The sequence below is a fragment of the Mus pahari genome, chromosome 11 (assembly GCF_900095145.1).
Source record: "Mus pahari chromosome 11, PAHARI_EIJ_v1.1, whole genome shotgun sequence".
NCBI classification, from domain to species: domain Eukaryota; kingdom Metazoa; phylum Chordata; class Mammalia; order Rodentia; family Muridae; genus Mus; species Mus pahari.
Genome location: NC_034600.1, coordinates 41,721,981 through 41,736,565, shown reverse-complemented (window position 1 = coordinate 41,736,565; position 14,585 = coordinate 41,721,981). Strand labels below are relative to the sequence as shown.

The window sequence follows — 14,585 nt, the reverse complement described above, 5'->3', positions numbered from 1 at the left end:
CAGGCTGGCCTCGAACTCAGAAATCCGCCTGCCTCTGCCTCCCGAGTGCTGGCTGGGATTAAAGGCCTGTGCCACCAGGCCCGGCTTTGATCAATATTTTTAATGTGTGTGGTGTTTCAAATATTTCATTTATACACCACACATTTAAAATTGTTAAGACAATGCATTATACTTTTGGATCCTACTTGGGTATGATTACTTGGGTAATCTGTGGTATGGCATCATAGCTTTAAATGATACTTTCACATAAAAGTTTGTTTTTTTGAGATAACATTTTGGTTGGCCTGCAAACCTGTGTTGATCAGACTGACCTTGACCTTGTGGCAGTCCATCTCCCTCTTGAGTTCTGGGATTACAGGTAGAGATCAGAAGGCCTGGCCCTATTTAGATAACCTTGAATGTCCAGTCCAGATCTTCATATGATGTAACCATCTTTCTTGAATTCTCCACATATAAAATTGTGATGTTACTCCATACCTTCAAGACAACCTCAGACCAGTGGTTTCCTTTTTACCCCATCTGGTAGAACTAGAGATTGGGCTAGACAAGCACACTACTATTGAGCTACAGCCTTAGCCTTTTGTGGGGATTCTTAAGCACTTTTTTTTTTTTTTTTTAAAGTCAATTTTTTTTTTTTTTTTAAGATTTTTTTATTTATTATATGTAAGTACACTGTAGCTGTCTTCAGACACTCCAGAAGAGGGCGTCAGATCTTGTTACAGATGGTTACAAGCCACCATGTGGTTGCTGGGATTTGAACTCTGGACCTTCGGAAGAGCAGTCGGGTGCTCTTACCCACTGATCCATCTCACCAGCCCTCTTAAGCACTTTTATGCATGCTAGGCAAGTTGTCTGTCATAATTGCTACCTTTTTCTCCTCTTCATTTTTATCTCAGTTAATGTTTTTCTGATCTACCTTATCAAACTCAAAACACCTGGGAATCACCTTTAGCTTCCATTCTCCATGGACTCTTAGCAATTCTATTTGTTCCACCTCAAATCTCAAGTCTCTATTCCAATCCTTTCCACAATTGTACAAGGCACATCCTATTTTCATTTGAATGACTACATTAGCCTCCTTTCTTTGCCATTAGTACTGTATAGCTTACTTACAGAGTATAATGATCCTTTAAAAGTGGTGGTAATTGGGGCTGTAAAGATGAAGAGTGTGGACTTCTTTTGCAGAAGATTTAAGTTTGGTTGCAACCACCATGAGCTGATGACACTGCCTACAACACCAGTTCCAGGGGATCCTATATCTCGATCCTCTGCAACTGTGCTGAACATGGTAGTGGACACATATGTAAAAACAAATAAAAGGTAAAGTTTCTGCTTAAAAGCCTTCAGTGTCTTTAATTGGAACTATACATACTGTTGTATAAAAGTCTTTATATTGTTTCTTATTTTTCCTCTGCAACTTTGTGGTCTTAGTGCCCATTGACCTCTGGCTACCTTTCTTATCCATGAAAACACTAGTATTTTTTTTAAAAAAAGATTATTTATATAATATATACATACATACATTTATTATTATTATTATTATTATTATTATTATTATTATTATTATACTGTACACTGTAGCTGTCTTCAGACACACCAGAAGAGGGCATCAGATCTCATTACAGATGGTTGTGAGCCATCATGTAGTTGCTGGGATTTGAACTCATGACCTCTGGAAGAGCAGTCAGTGCTCTTAACCGCTGAGCCATCTCTCCAGCCCAACACTAGTTTTTTTTTATTGTCTAAGACTAGTGATCATCAATCTTCCTAATTCTAGGACCCATTTTTGTTTGTTTGTTTGTTTGTTTGTTTGTTTGAGACAGGGTTTCTCTGTATAGCCCTGACTGTCTGGAACTCACTTTGTAGTGGCCTCGAACTCAGAAATCTGCCTGCCTCTGCCTCCCAAGTGCTGGGATTAAAGGTGTGTGCCACCACGCCCGGCTTAATACAGTTCTTCAGGTTGCGGTGACCTCCAACCATAAAATTGTTGCTGTTTCATAACTAGTTTTGCTACTCCTATGAATTGTAAATATCTGATAGGCAGGATATGTGATATTCAATTCCTGTGAAAGGGTTCTTCACCCTAAAGAGGTCGCCTCCCACAGGTGTAAGGGCTTGGTTTTTCTTCACTTGTTTTCATTGGCTCACCCTTCCTCTTCTCTCTGCTACCTTTCTCTCCCTGATCTCCTTTCTTGGCAGGGAGTGCTGATTTGGAAGTCTTGGTTCCAGGGATTCTCTTGCTCTAGCCTTTCAACTATTTGTGCTTTTGTTTAGTACCTCACCTGGCTAGTTCAGTCTTAACTCAGATCGGATAGACTTTCTCTTACTACTCTGTGTCCTAAGTATTATATAGTGAGCAAATGTCTATTTCATTTCATTTCTTTTAGTCTATCCTAGTTCATCAGAGCCTGAAATCACATCATTTATTTTTTTTTGCCTGTCCTCATGTAAACTTGGAGGGCGGGGACCTTTTCTCATTTATATACTGTATATTGAGTGAAATTAGGGAAAGTCAAAGGATCACTCACATTATAGATACTTTATTTTTTGAGGTTTAAATTTGGTATATGTATTGAGTATTTTTATTATAGGTTGATGCTTAAGTGCTTGGGGGACTAGTGAAATTCATTTTTAACAGGATTATAGCCAAATTGATTTGTTGTCAGACCATTCAGAAGCTGTTTTCTAGCTTGTGTGCATCATTTGTTGTATGAGCATCTACATTTGTTTACCTGATAAAGACTTAGCTACTTTGACCCTTTTGAGATTTTTTTAAAATTATGAATTGAACCACATGGATCCCAGCACAGTTATTTTGCCATTTATTGCTAAAACACCAGAATCCACCTTGAAATAAGGTGGTAAACACAGTTTGCAGCTCAGAAGTTTTGACAGGGAGGCTGACATTTTTGTGTGCATGATATGTGTGTGTATAGAGGCAAGAGGACAAGTATGTTCTTTCCTTTCACCTTTACCTGGCTTCTGGAAATCAAACTTGGGTTTCCAAGCTTGCATAGTAAGCGTTTTTTATGTTTCCCCATCTGGCTGGCCCGGCTATGACTGTTTACATGAAATAATGTCTAGCTATTGTATGTCTGTTATTATTTGAGATGAGGGAATGAAAGAAGGCAGTATTTTCTTTCCTTTTGCTTTGTTTTTGTTTGGTTTTTCAAGACACACAAGGGTTTCTGTGTATAGCCATGGTTGTCCTAGATAGAACTCATTCTGTAGAGCAGACTGGCTTCAGAGATCCTCCTGCTTCTGTCTCTTGAGTTCTGGTGTGTGCTACTACTATGCCTGGCAGGGACGGAAGTTTTAATTATTTGGGTATTTCAAAGTTTTTTAGTGTAAACTTGTTTTAGATCTGTAAGAAGGAATGTTACCAAACAGAGCTCTGAAAAAAAAATGCTAAGATGGAGCTTTGACAGGTAATTAGTAGGTGAGTACTGAAATGATTGTGGAAACTGAATTAGGTTGAAAACTACTTGAATGTGCTTCAAAGACTTCCTTGTGTAAAGTAGATTTCTCCCCACCCCCTAATAAAAAGGTGAGGCGGGAAGTAAAAGTGACTGCAAATGTTTTGATCTTCATCTAGTTAAGGTAAAACCTTCCAAATACTTGGTTTTCTAAGAAGACAATATCTGTTTGGAGCTTAAGGGGACAGAGTTGATGGGAAGCAAATTTTTCTCTGTGTACACTATTAAGGTCTGCATTTTATAGTTTTATATAAGTGTAACTCAGTAGTGTTTGACATGGTAAGCTAAAGATTATTTAATTCTAGAAAGTTGGTTCGCCTTAAATATACAATTATGAGGTCTGTTATTTTGTTGTAAATAGCAAAATTACTTTTAAAACATTTATTGAAGGCTGAGACAGCTCAGTACATAAGGGTCCAAGCTTGGTAGCTTGAGTTTGATCCTTAGAACACCTATAGTGTGAAAGAGAGAACCAAAGTTCTCTAATTTCAACACAAGCTGTTGCATATACATGCCTCCCACTCCTTTCATCATTGTTTTTAAGGCAGGGAGAAACAGTGATAAATATCTTTATCTTTCTGTATTGGACATTAAAGATAGTTTCATTTTCTGATTAATTAAAAGTATATTAAAAGTCTTGTATTGGGCTGTGGAAACTTGAAAATACTAAACAGTGGCTACTCTTTTACTTTAAAGGATAGCTACATGATAATTATTGATTCTAGTGTATAAATCTTGTTCTAATAAGTGAAATTCTACATCATAAGGCAATTTTCAAGTCTTCCAAGAATGTTGTTTTTGATCATACTTTGGCCATAAGACAGTGTTGTATCATTGAACTAAGCCCCACTGTGGGATTTCTTAAGCCTAGTAGTGTTAGGTGTAAGAAACACAAATTAAGGATAAACTAAGCACCTACTAAGGTTTCACAGTTTCTTTATTTGGATAAACACTAAGATCTTTTAAAACAAGACTATGGCTGTATTGTAGTGTAATGCAGAAAAATTTTGTATATTTATAAAATAAAAGAGGACTCATAGTACTACTTAAGAAGAGGCAACTGATTGCATATTTTAGTAAATTAGGGAAAGTTTGAGAGATTGGTCCTCCCTCCTTCTCCCCCCCTCCCCCTTTCAGTTAGTGCTGAGATTATAGGTGTATCACTGTCTTGGCCTTAAAGCAATCTTTAAAATGTATAAAATACGTAGGGTTCTATTTTCCAAGTTCTGTCATTTATTGACTGGTTCAGGGATAGACTAACTTAGCTATAATTCTAATTCTGCCCCCTTATCCTTTCATAGGAGCATTTCAATGTTGGCACTTAAAAACTGTAATTCTCTATATAGCAGTGGATGACCTTGAGTTTGTAATCCTCTGCTTCCTTCTCAAGTACTTACAGACAGGCGATACCGTTCCTGACTGTACTTTTTGGCTTTCTCAGGCTGTTTTGCTGTGTATCCTAGGTATCCTAGACTGGCCATGAACTTAAAGCAGTACTCCTGAGTGCTGAAATTCCAGACCATGGGGCCATGCTGTATCCTGTTGGCACTTTTCTAGTAGTAAATACTTGGGGGTGTGTGGGGGGAGTTATATTCAAAAGTCTCCTGAAGGGATCTGTGGTTGCAGACTAGTTTTACAATTATTCATTAGCTTGTATTGTTCTTGCTTAGTCTTGTATTTGTTGGCCATTCAGTAAATTAATTGATTTGAATTAAAATTTGTCCCAATTAGTTCACACTGCAATACAAATTCTAGTTTAAAATTTACCATTACCACCTTTTAACACACAAAATGTCCCTGTAGATTGATTTGTTGAAGATTTAGTCTGCTCCAGTTTGTGAGGAAACCCAGTAATGTATAATAAATATGTGTACTTCTACCGGGCGTGGTGGCACACACCTTTAATCCCAGCACTCGGGAAGCAGAGGCAGGTGGATTTCTGAGTTCGAGGCCAGCCTGGTCTACAAAGTGAGTTCCAGGACGCCAGGACTATACAGAGAAACCCTGTCTTGAAAAATTTTAAAAAAAAAAAAAGTGAACTTAATTTTAACATTTTTTTGAGATGATAATGATTTTTCTCTCTTATCGGTCTTTCCTCTAAACCTTTCATGCACAATTCTCCTTGCAAGTTCAAGGCCTCTTAGTCTATCAAAGACGGAAGGAAGCTCATGAAGCTTCAGTCTTAAACTTTGTGTATGTTCTGTAGGGACTGGTAATGTGGCTCAGTTGGTATGGTTTCCTGAGTTTGCATCAAAGCCCTGAGGTTCCCGATACTAATCTCCAGCACCAAATAACCTGGCCTTGTGGAGGAAGACTTGTAGTTTCAATACTTCGTAAGAAGAGGCAGGAGGATCAGGAGTTTATCAAGGTTATCCTCACTTAACTATTTTCAGGCCAGCCTGCTTTAAATGACTTTGTCTCAAATCCAAAACTAGTAATAATATTTTTTGAGCTGAATTAATTGCAAATTGTCAGCTAGCTGCCTAGTGTGGCTGCTGTGTCCTTTAAGAGTGCTTAATAAAGTGCTCTTAACTGGTGGTAGACTTCATTTTTTTTTTTTAAGCTCCACATTATTTTATAAGATTTTGCCTGCTTCTCCCTCTTCTCCCTCCCTCCTTCCCTGGTGAATTTTAGTTGAAACCAAGATCTCTTATATATATGCATGATACCACTAGGTTAGATGTTAGCTCAGCTTGAGCTGTGTTCCTGGCATTTATTTATTTATTTATTTATTTATTTATTTATTTATTTATTTATTTATTTATTTATTTATTTATTTATTTGTAAGTACACTGTAGCTGTCTTCAGACACTCCAGAAGAGGGTGTCAGATCTTGTTATGAGCCACCATGTGATTGCTGGGATTTGAACTCTGGACCTTCGGAAGAGCAGTCGGGTGCTCTTACCCACTGAGCCATCTCACCAGTCCCCCCCCCCCCTTTTTAAGGTGTGTGTTTCTATTGTAAGTATATTGTAGGTATTGCTCTCTAGTAGTCTTAACAGATTAAGTCTTAAAGACATCCTATTTCTAGAATATAGTATATTTCCTGTTTAAATAAATGGTTTCTTCGAGGGGAGAACATTTAGGCTTGTATTTGTGCAATCCTTTAACAAATACAAGAGTTTTATAATTTTCTTGTATGTTTTGCAGAATGGTTCTGGTAAGTGGCAAACGTAGGAGGTCTTATTTCTATAATCAGAGTTTGATAGCAGGAAAAAAACTATTTGGTTCTGTGACCAAACTTTTTTTTTTTAAAGATTTATTTATTTTATGTATGTGAGCACCCTGTAGCTGCACAGATTGTTGTGAGCCTTTATGTGGTTGTTGGATATTGAATTTTTTTAGGACCTCTGCTCTGTTCACTCCAGTCCAAAGATTTATTTATTTATTTATTATAAATAAGTACACTGTAGCTCTCTTCAGGTGCACAGAAGAGGGCATCAGATCACATTACAGGTGGCTTCTGGGATTTGGACTCAGGACCTTCAGAAGAGAAGTCAGTGCTCTTACCCGCTGAGCCATCTTGTCAGCCCTACCAAACTGTTTAAAATTAGCCAAGCAGTAGAATCCCCCCTGCCTCCCTTTGGCTTTTAAAGGTTATGCTCCATACATGTTTTTTGTTTGTTATTTTGATATAGCATTTAGTAAACAGGATCTCACACAACCCAGGCAGCCTTCAAGAACTGGCAGAGTAGTTGTAGATAACCTTGAGTTGAACTTCTGATTCTACTTCCTAGTGCTAGGGTCACATATATATTTTGCCTAGGCTACTTTAAAGATTGTGTGTGTGTGTGTGTGTTCGTGTTTTGCCTGCCTGCCTGCGGCCTTGTGTGTGTGAGTAGCTGTAAGGAGTCAGACATCCTGAAATTGGAGTTATTGACAATTGTGAGCAACTATGTGTGTGCCAGGTCCTTTAGAATGGTAACCACCACTCTTCTTTTTCCCCCTAAGACAGGTTTCACTGTATACCCCTGGCTGTCTTGGAACTTACTATATACACCAGGCTGGCCTCAAACTCAGAGATTGACCTGTTTCCCAAGTGCCTAGATTAAAAAACATGTGCCACCACTGCCGGGCTTCCCTCTTTTTTTAATCTCTAATTACAACCACCCGTAGCTTTAATACTCTTTAATGGTATCCCCAGCTTGCCCTTTCTTACTGCTTTACCTACCTTGACTTTTTTTCAAAATCAGTTCAATGCGTATCCCTATCCTTTCCCATTCCACTCCCTTCCAATCCTAATCTTAGTAACTAAAATCCCAGTATGCTCCATACTATTTTTGATTGCTTAAACTTTTAACAGCTATTGAGGTTAAAGGGGCCACTGTTGTTAACTGGCAAGTAGTATGACATTTACTACATAGTGGTAATAGACAGCAGCTGTTGCTGTTCTCAACTGTTAATATTCTACTGTCAGGTAGGTGGTAAAGAGACCCACAAGACAACTCAAAGTGGGGAGCTATTCACCGAACTGTGTACTTCAACTTTGCCCTACCCAAGTACCATTTGAAGAGGGCAAATGTGTCAACTGATAGAATATAGTTAATACAATCCCAGGCATTGAAACAACCCCAGAGGCATAAGTCTCAACAGAGTGCCATAAGAAACATGAAAATAGAAGGCAACCCCTTCCCCTTCCCCATATTACTAATCATATTGTATTGGCATCCAGTAAGAGTGAGTCCCGAGGAAATTCCTGACAGAATGCAAAAGAATGATTTTTTTTTGTTTTCGAGACAGGGTTTCTCTGTGTAGCCCTGGCTGTCCTGGAACTCACTTTGTAGACCGCTGGCCTTGAACTCCCAGGTGCTGGGATTAAAGGTGTGTGCGCCACCACCTCCCGGCAGAATAACTTTTTTTTAAAGTACATTCAGAGAGATGAAACAAAGTAATATTGTGATTGAAAATAACAAAATAGAAAAAAAAACAATACCTTACAAGATATGGAATTGGTTTTTTTGTTTTTTTAAAGAGATTAAACTATTGGAGAAAAAGTTGTCTGAAATGCTGGAAATGAAAAACATTGTAAGTCAATAAAAAAGCTTTGTGGAATAGAATAGAATGAATGAGTCAAGAAGATAAAATATCTGAGCTTGAAGGCAAGGTGACTGAACTGGAGATCATGCACAAGGATAAACTAATGAGAAGCTACCAGTGGTAATTCCAACATCCATATTTCATTCTGAAAAGACCAGACTCACTAGTGGTTGTGGAGGTTCACCCACCTATAATCTCATTGGTAGAGATGGGATCCAGCTGAGTTTTTGAATTTTTAAATTACATTTTTGTTTGTTCACATGTGTGCCATAGTGAATGTGAGGAGCACAACCCGGTAGTGTCTGTTCTCTGCTTTAACTATGTGGGCTTGGGGATTGGACTAAGTTTATCAGACTAGGCAGCAGGCGCCTTTACCTACTGAGCCATTTCTCCAGCCTTATAACATGCTATTCTTGATTTTTTTTTTTTTTTTTTTTGAGCTAGTTACTCTCTTAGATTGATTGCCTTTTCATGGGGAGAATGGGACTTGCTTGCTATGTTGATTTCCAGACCAGAGTTTAATGTTTGAGAATTCTCTTTTCTACCATGTGGGTTCTAAAATGTACATAGTCAGGGTTGGCAACAAGTACCCGTAACCTTGCATCATCTTGTCTGCCTAAGTCATATCATATATATATATATATATATATTTGGGGTAGAATAAGGAGAGATGCTTGGTTTTGTTTATTGCTTTCTATTCTGTGACACACATTGTCAGATTGTTCATTACTAATGAATTTCACTGTGACCTGTTTATTAAGGTGTTACTTGTGAGGCTACTATATGCAGAGTTGTAATACATTTTAGGATGGGGTTGTATTAAAGTTGTATAGGGAAGCTATTCTCTTGTGTATGTTTAGATTTATAGTTTATGGAATGGCTCTAATACATGGTTCCTGTTGCTTGTTTTCATTGAGGTAAAACTTAAATTAACATCTAAGTTGTATGTTTTTCACATCCATGAGGTACTTACATGAAATAATACAATGTGCTTACCTAACAATTTTTATGTATTTAGCATTTTCCATTTCATCCTTCCACCAGTTCTTGCTGATGTTTTCCTTTCGGTTTTTTTTGTTTTTGTTTTTGTTTTTGTGTTTTTTGTTTTAATTGTAGCTGTTTTCCGACACACCAGAGAGGGCATTGTATCCCATTACAGATGGTTGTGAGCCACTATGTTGTTGCTGGAAATTGAACCTCTGGAAGAGCAGACAGTGAGGCCATCTTTCTAGCCCTAGGTTTATTTCTTAAGAAAGATATATATATATATATCACACACACACACATAAACACACACACACACACACACACACACACGGGTGTCTCTTGTCCAGGAACCTTCTCTGTAAATGAGGCTGGCTTTGAAATCAGAGATTTGCCTGCTTCTGCCACCTAAGTTCTGGGATTATCAAGGTGTGCACCACCACTGCCGCTCGACTAGTTAGCTTGTTTATGCTCATGCCATATACTGGTATTTAAGGTTTTAATGACTAACACTTCATTGTGTGCCACATTTTGCTTATTCTTTTGTCCATGGAAATTTGAGATTCTGCCTTTTGACAATTGTGAAGTGCTGCAAACATTGGTATACAAATTTCTAAGTATGGTCAGTTCTTTGATCATACTGAATAAAGGTATTGTGAACAATAGGATAATTATGTGTTTAACTTTTTGAAGGATTGCCAAATGAATAGTGGGGTTGTACAATCTTAAATTCATACCTAATGTACAGGATCCGGTTTCTTTTTTTCTTTTTTCTAGATGGTTTCTGTTTAGTCTTGGCTGTCCTAGAACTCGCTATGTAGACTAGGCTAGCCTCAAACTCAGAGATCTGCCTCTGTCTTCTGAGTGTTGGGATTAAAGGTGTGAGCCGCCACACCCAGCTGCAACTGGTCGTTTTAATAATTAGAACTTTATGTGAAAAGAGAAATTTATACATTTAAAGATCTTCCTAGGCCTTACTTGCTCTTTCAGAAATTAGGAAACCTTTTTCTATAGAAAAAGAACATGTCTAGATGGGCTGTAAGTAGGCTTTGTAGATATGAGATGAAGAAGGAAACAGAAGAAAAAGTTAGATCACGGAGACAGTAGTAGATAACCAATTGGTTCAAGTAAGGTTACCTTTTTTGGGGGCAAGGATGAAATTGGAAAGAACTTCTTTAATAGGGTGTTTTGAAACTGGTCTGTTTAGAAAGTTGGCTATTATCTCTCTTCCCTTTTTTTGGGGTATGTAGGGGGGTTGGCAACAAGTAACTTTCAGGTTGATGATGTGGAATTTTAGTATGGGGGACCCCCCCCCCCCGAGACAGTGTTTCTTTGTAGCCCTGGCTGTCCTGGAACTTGTTGTATAGACTGGGTAGGCCTCGAGATCTGTCTATGTCTGCTCCTGAGGGCTAGATTAAGTGTTGGGGGTCAAAGGTGTATCACCCCTGCTTGGCTGGGAAACTTCATTTTTTATTTTAGTTTGGTCTGTTGGAGTCTACTTCAGGAACTTAGTTCAAAACAATGGCCTCCTATTATGATTTAGCAATTGCAAATGGAATCTTAAAATTTGGTCATTGTAATTTAGTTTTTTTCCTTGTCTTTTGAGACAGGGTCTCTCACTATGTAACCACAGCTGTTCTGGAACTTGCTATATAGATTAGACTGCCTTTGAGTGCTGGGTTTTAAAGGCATATGCCACCATTTCCAGCCAATTGTAATTTCAGGGAGATAAAAAAATAAGGATATAATTTTGGCCAGAAACTACAGATCTAATTTTTTTCCATTTTTATGTGACAGGGACTTGCCATGAGGTGTTGAAGCCTTGTTTCACTGAGTTGGAGAGACTGGACCTAAATGGCGCAGCATGACTTTGCTCCAGCCTGGCTTAATTTTCCTACTCCTCCATCATCAACAAAGGTACTTTTTTCCCCCTGCATCTCTGCCTTTCTGTCTGCCTCTATTTTGCTCATGTTGTACACAAATGTATTCAAAATGTGAAGACTTGGGGTGGAGTGGGGTGTGGCTTAGTGGTAAGTTTCCCTCACTGTACAAGGCCTGGGGTTAAGTCATAATAGAAGAAGAAAAGTGAAAACAGTTTGTGTCCTATTTGTTTAAGGTGGCTTTTGTAGTGTTGAGAGTCTATATAATTTAATTTTGATAACTGAACTTATTTTACTTTTAAAAATATTTGTATTGCTTTTCTGCTAAGTAGTAATGATACCTTAGTATACACGGTATACCTTAAATTTGCAGAATACTTTTCCAAATATTTAATTTGATCATAATATCATGAATGTTATGTTTTAGATTTGTTCCTACTTCTTGTCCCTTGAATTTTAATTACTGACCTCGGTGTGTTATCGACAGAAGTGAAATGATTGTGTTCCAGAGTAAAGGACGTGGGCACAGTCATTCTGGAAAAAAAAAAAAAAAAAATTAGGGCTTCTGTACTGACTGCATACTGATTTCTCTGTAAAGCTGTCTGCCTCTTTCAATATCACCACCCCTGCTCGGCTCCATGAATTGCTGGTTGGTTGCTGTGTTTTCAGCAATGCCCTAGGGCATACATTGCTCCTTGTTCTGACTGTTTAATTAGATAAAGGGTGGTTTTGAGGCCAGTCTTTGAAGTTTATTCTGACCTCAAAAGGAAGTCTCTTCTTAGTTGTTTGCCTGGTTCTCTCTGTTACCTGGTTTATTGGTTTAGCTTATTGCTGTTTGAGAGTAGCCCAAATCTCTATTGTTTCTGAGGGTACTGTTAGGCTTAAACTTCCTCATGTTGTGTTTTGAAGATTTCCTTTGAAGACTACATTTTTCCATTGTAAAAATCTATTTATTAGGTAGCTGAACTGAGAGAAATTTGGATCTCAATATTCTTGGCCTGAAAAATCTGAAATAGATAGAACTTTCAATTGTGAATGGGGGTTGGGCAGAGAAAAAGAACCCTGGTTTCATGACTACTCACTTGGAATATAACCTCTTACAGTTGAACAGAATCCTTGTCTACAGTTACAGGGAGACTGGAGAATAGGTGGTGGCTCAAGTGCTACGTATCATAAAGCAGTCAGTGGAGAAACTGGTAAAAACAAAATAAACATATAAAGTCTCTAAAATTTCCCTTAAGATACATAGCAAATGAAGAAAGAGACATTGACTCAAGACATACTGATTCATAATAAGAATGGCCATAGTTCATGGTATGAATTATGTTTATTAACATTCAAGACTTAACTGGCATTGGAAATGGCATCTTTTTTTTTTTTTTCCAAGACGGGTTTCTCTGTATAGCCCTGGCTGTCCTGGAACTCACTTTGTACACCAGGCTGGCCTCGAAATCCGCCTGCCTCTGTCTCCTGAGTGCTAGGATTAATGGCATGCGCCACCACACATGCCCGGCTGGCATCATTTTTCAAAATAGGGTAATAAGTTCTCCAGAGTGTTAGGAATCAACCTACCAAGTTCAGGGATTACAGGCACACACCATCACCCCTTTCTGTTTTTCCTCTCTGTCTTATTCTCTCTTCTCCTTTCCTCTTGGTGTTAACAGGAGAGTGGGGAAGAACACATTTTGTTCCTTTCTACTTGTAATATGAAACATCTTTGACCAGATTTTTCTTTTTCTTATACACTAGGCAAGTTTTTAGTGGTCACCAATTGGATAGCCTACAACATAATTATGATTGAGTTACAGAGGTTGAGTCAGCTGACTTGTTCCTGGTATCTTTAAATGCTGTTTGTTTGGTTGAGGCTATCTTACTTAACCAGGATGACTTTGTGTTTTCAGTCTTGCTTCTTCCTTTAGGTGGAATTTCTGGTCTGTGCTACCATATCCCCTCTGACTAACTGATCACAACCCAGAACCCCTAAAAACCTCTTCCATCTATTAGATGAACTTCCCAGGAAGCTTTTCAGAAGTCAGGAACGTACTTGCTTTGTTAGCCTTATAGAGGATATAGATGAATAGGATGAATTATTGGGAAAATCCTTTCAGAAACTTTCCCAGGCTGTCAGTGGGCCCACAGTAATTATATTAGCATAAACTCTGGAGAGGTTAAAAGAACTCATTATGAGTAAGAAAAAAGTCTTATCACCTGGGGATTTCTATAGCTTTTAGGAGGTTTGTAACAAGGTACAGCGACATAGACCAAAAATATTTCATGTACTAAACACACTCATAGCAGAGATCAAATTTAATGACTTGTTTCTACTCTATATTTAAAGTTAAAGGATACCATATTTTACCTAGTTTAATAACAGCTAACTTATTCTAAGGTGCCCTCTTTAATTCGCACAAAGGAAGAAAAGTATTTTCAAATTAATCTGGATTCTAGAGTAGACAGATTACTCCTTGCTGGAAACAGTCCATCGGCTTAAATAGCTATCTTCTACTTTATTTCTTTGTATTGTAGAGGAATCCATCCAGTCTTTTTGTTTTTTGTTTTTTTGTTTTTTTGTTTTTTGAGACAGGGTTTCTCTGTGTAGCCTTGGCTGTCCTGGAACTCACTCTGTAGATCAGCCTGGCCTTGAACTTAGAAATCCACCTGCCTCTGCCTCCCGAGTGCTGGGATTAAAGGCTAGTCTCACTATGCTTGACTTTTTATTTATTTATTTATTTATTTATTTATTTATTTATTTATTCTTTCAAGCAAGTTTCTCTGTACAGCCTTGGCTGTCCTGGAACTCTCTGTAGACCAAACTGGCCTCCAAGAGATCCATCTGCCTCTGCCTCTCAAGTGCTGGAATTTAAGATGTGCTACTACCACAGGTTAGGGATTAGGAGAAAAATCATTTTCTCTTTCCCTTCTTTCCCTTCTTTCCCTTTTCTTTCCCTTTTCTTTCCCTTTTCTTTCCCTTCTTTCCCTTCTTACCCTTTCCCTTTCCCTTTCCCTTTCCCAGATTTATTATACGTAAGTACAGTTTTAAGACACTCTAGAAGAGGGCATCAGATGGTCGTAAGCCACCATGTGGTTGCTGGGATTTGAACTCAGGACCTCCGTAAGAGCAGTCAGTGCTCTTAACCACTAAGCCATCTCTCCAACCCCCGAAAAATCATTTCTTAACCCAAGGTCTCAAGCATTCTTTTTTTTTTTT

The 14,585-nt window shown here is 38.1% G+C and overlaps 1 protein-coding gene across 1 annotated transcript in view; it reads left to right on the top strand.

Moving 5' to 3' along the window:
- Gpbp1 (GC-rich promoter binding protein 1) overlaps window positions 1-14,585 on the top strand; it is a 61,088-nt gene that overhangs the window by 8,766 nt on the left and 37,737 nt on the right. Inside the window, exon 2 of the mRNA XM_021208369.2 lies at window positions 11,295-11,414. Within this exon, the coding sequence (XP_021064028.1) occupies window positions 11,352-11,414 (63 nt within the window). The 5' untranslated portion in view covers window positions 11,295-11,351. The remainder of the gene's footprint in view (window positions 1-11,294; window positions 11,415-14,585) is intronic.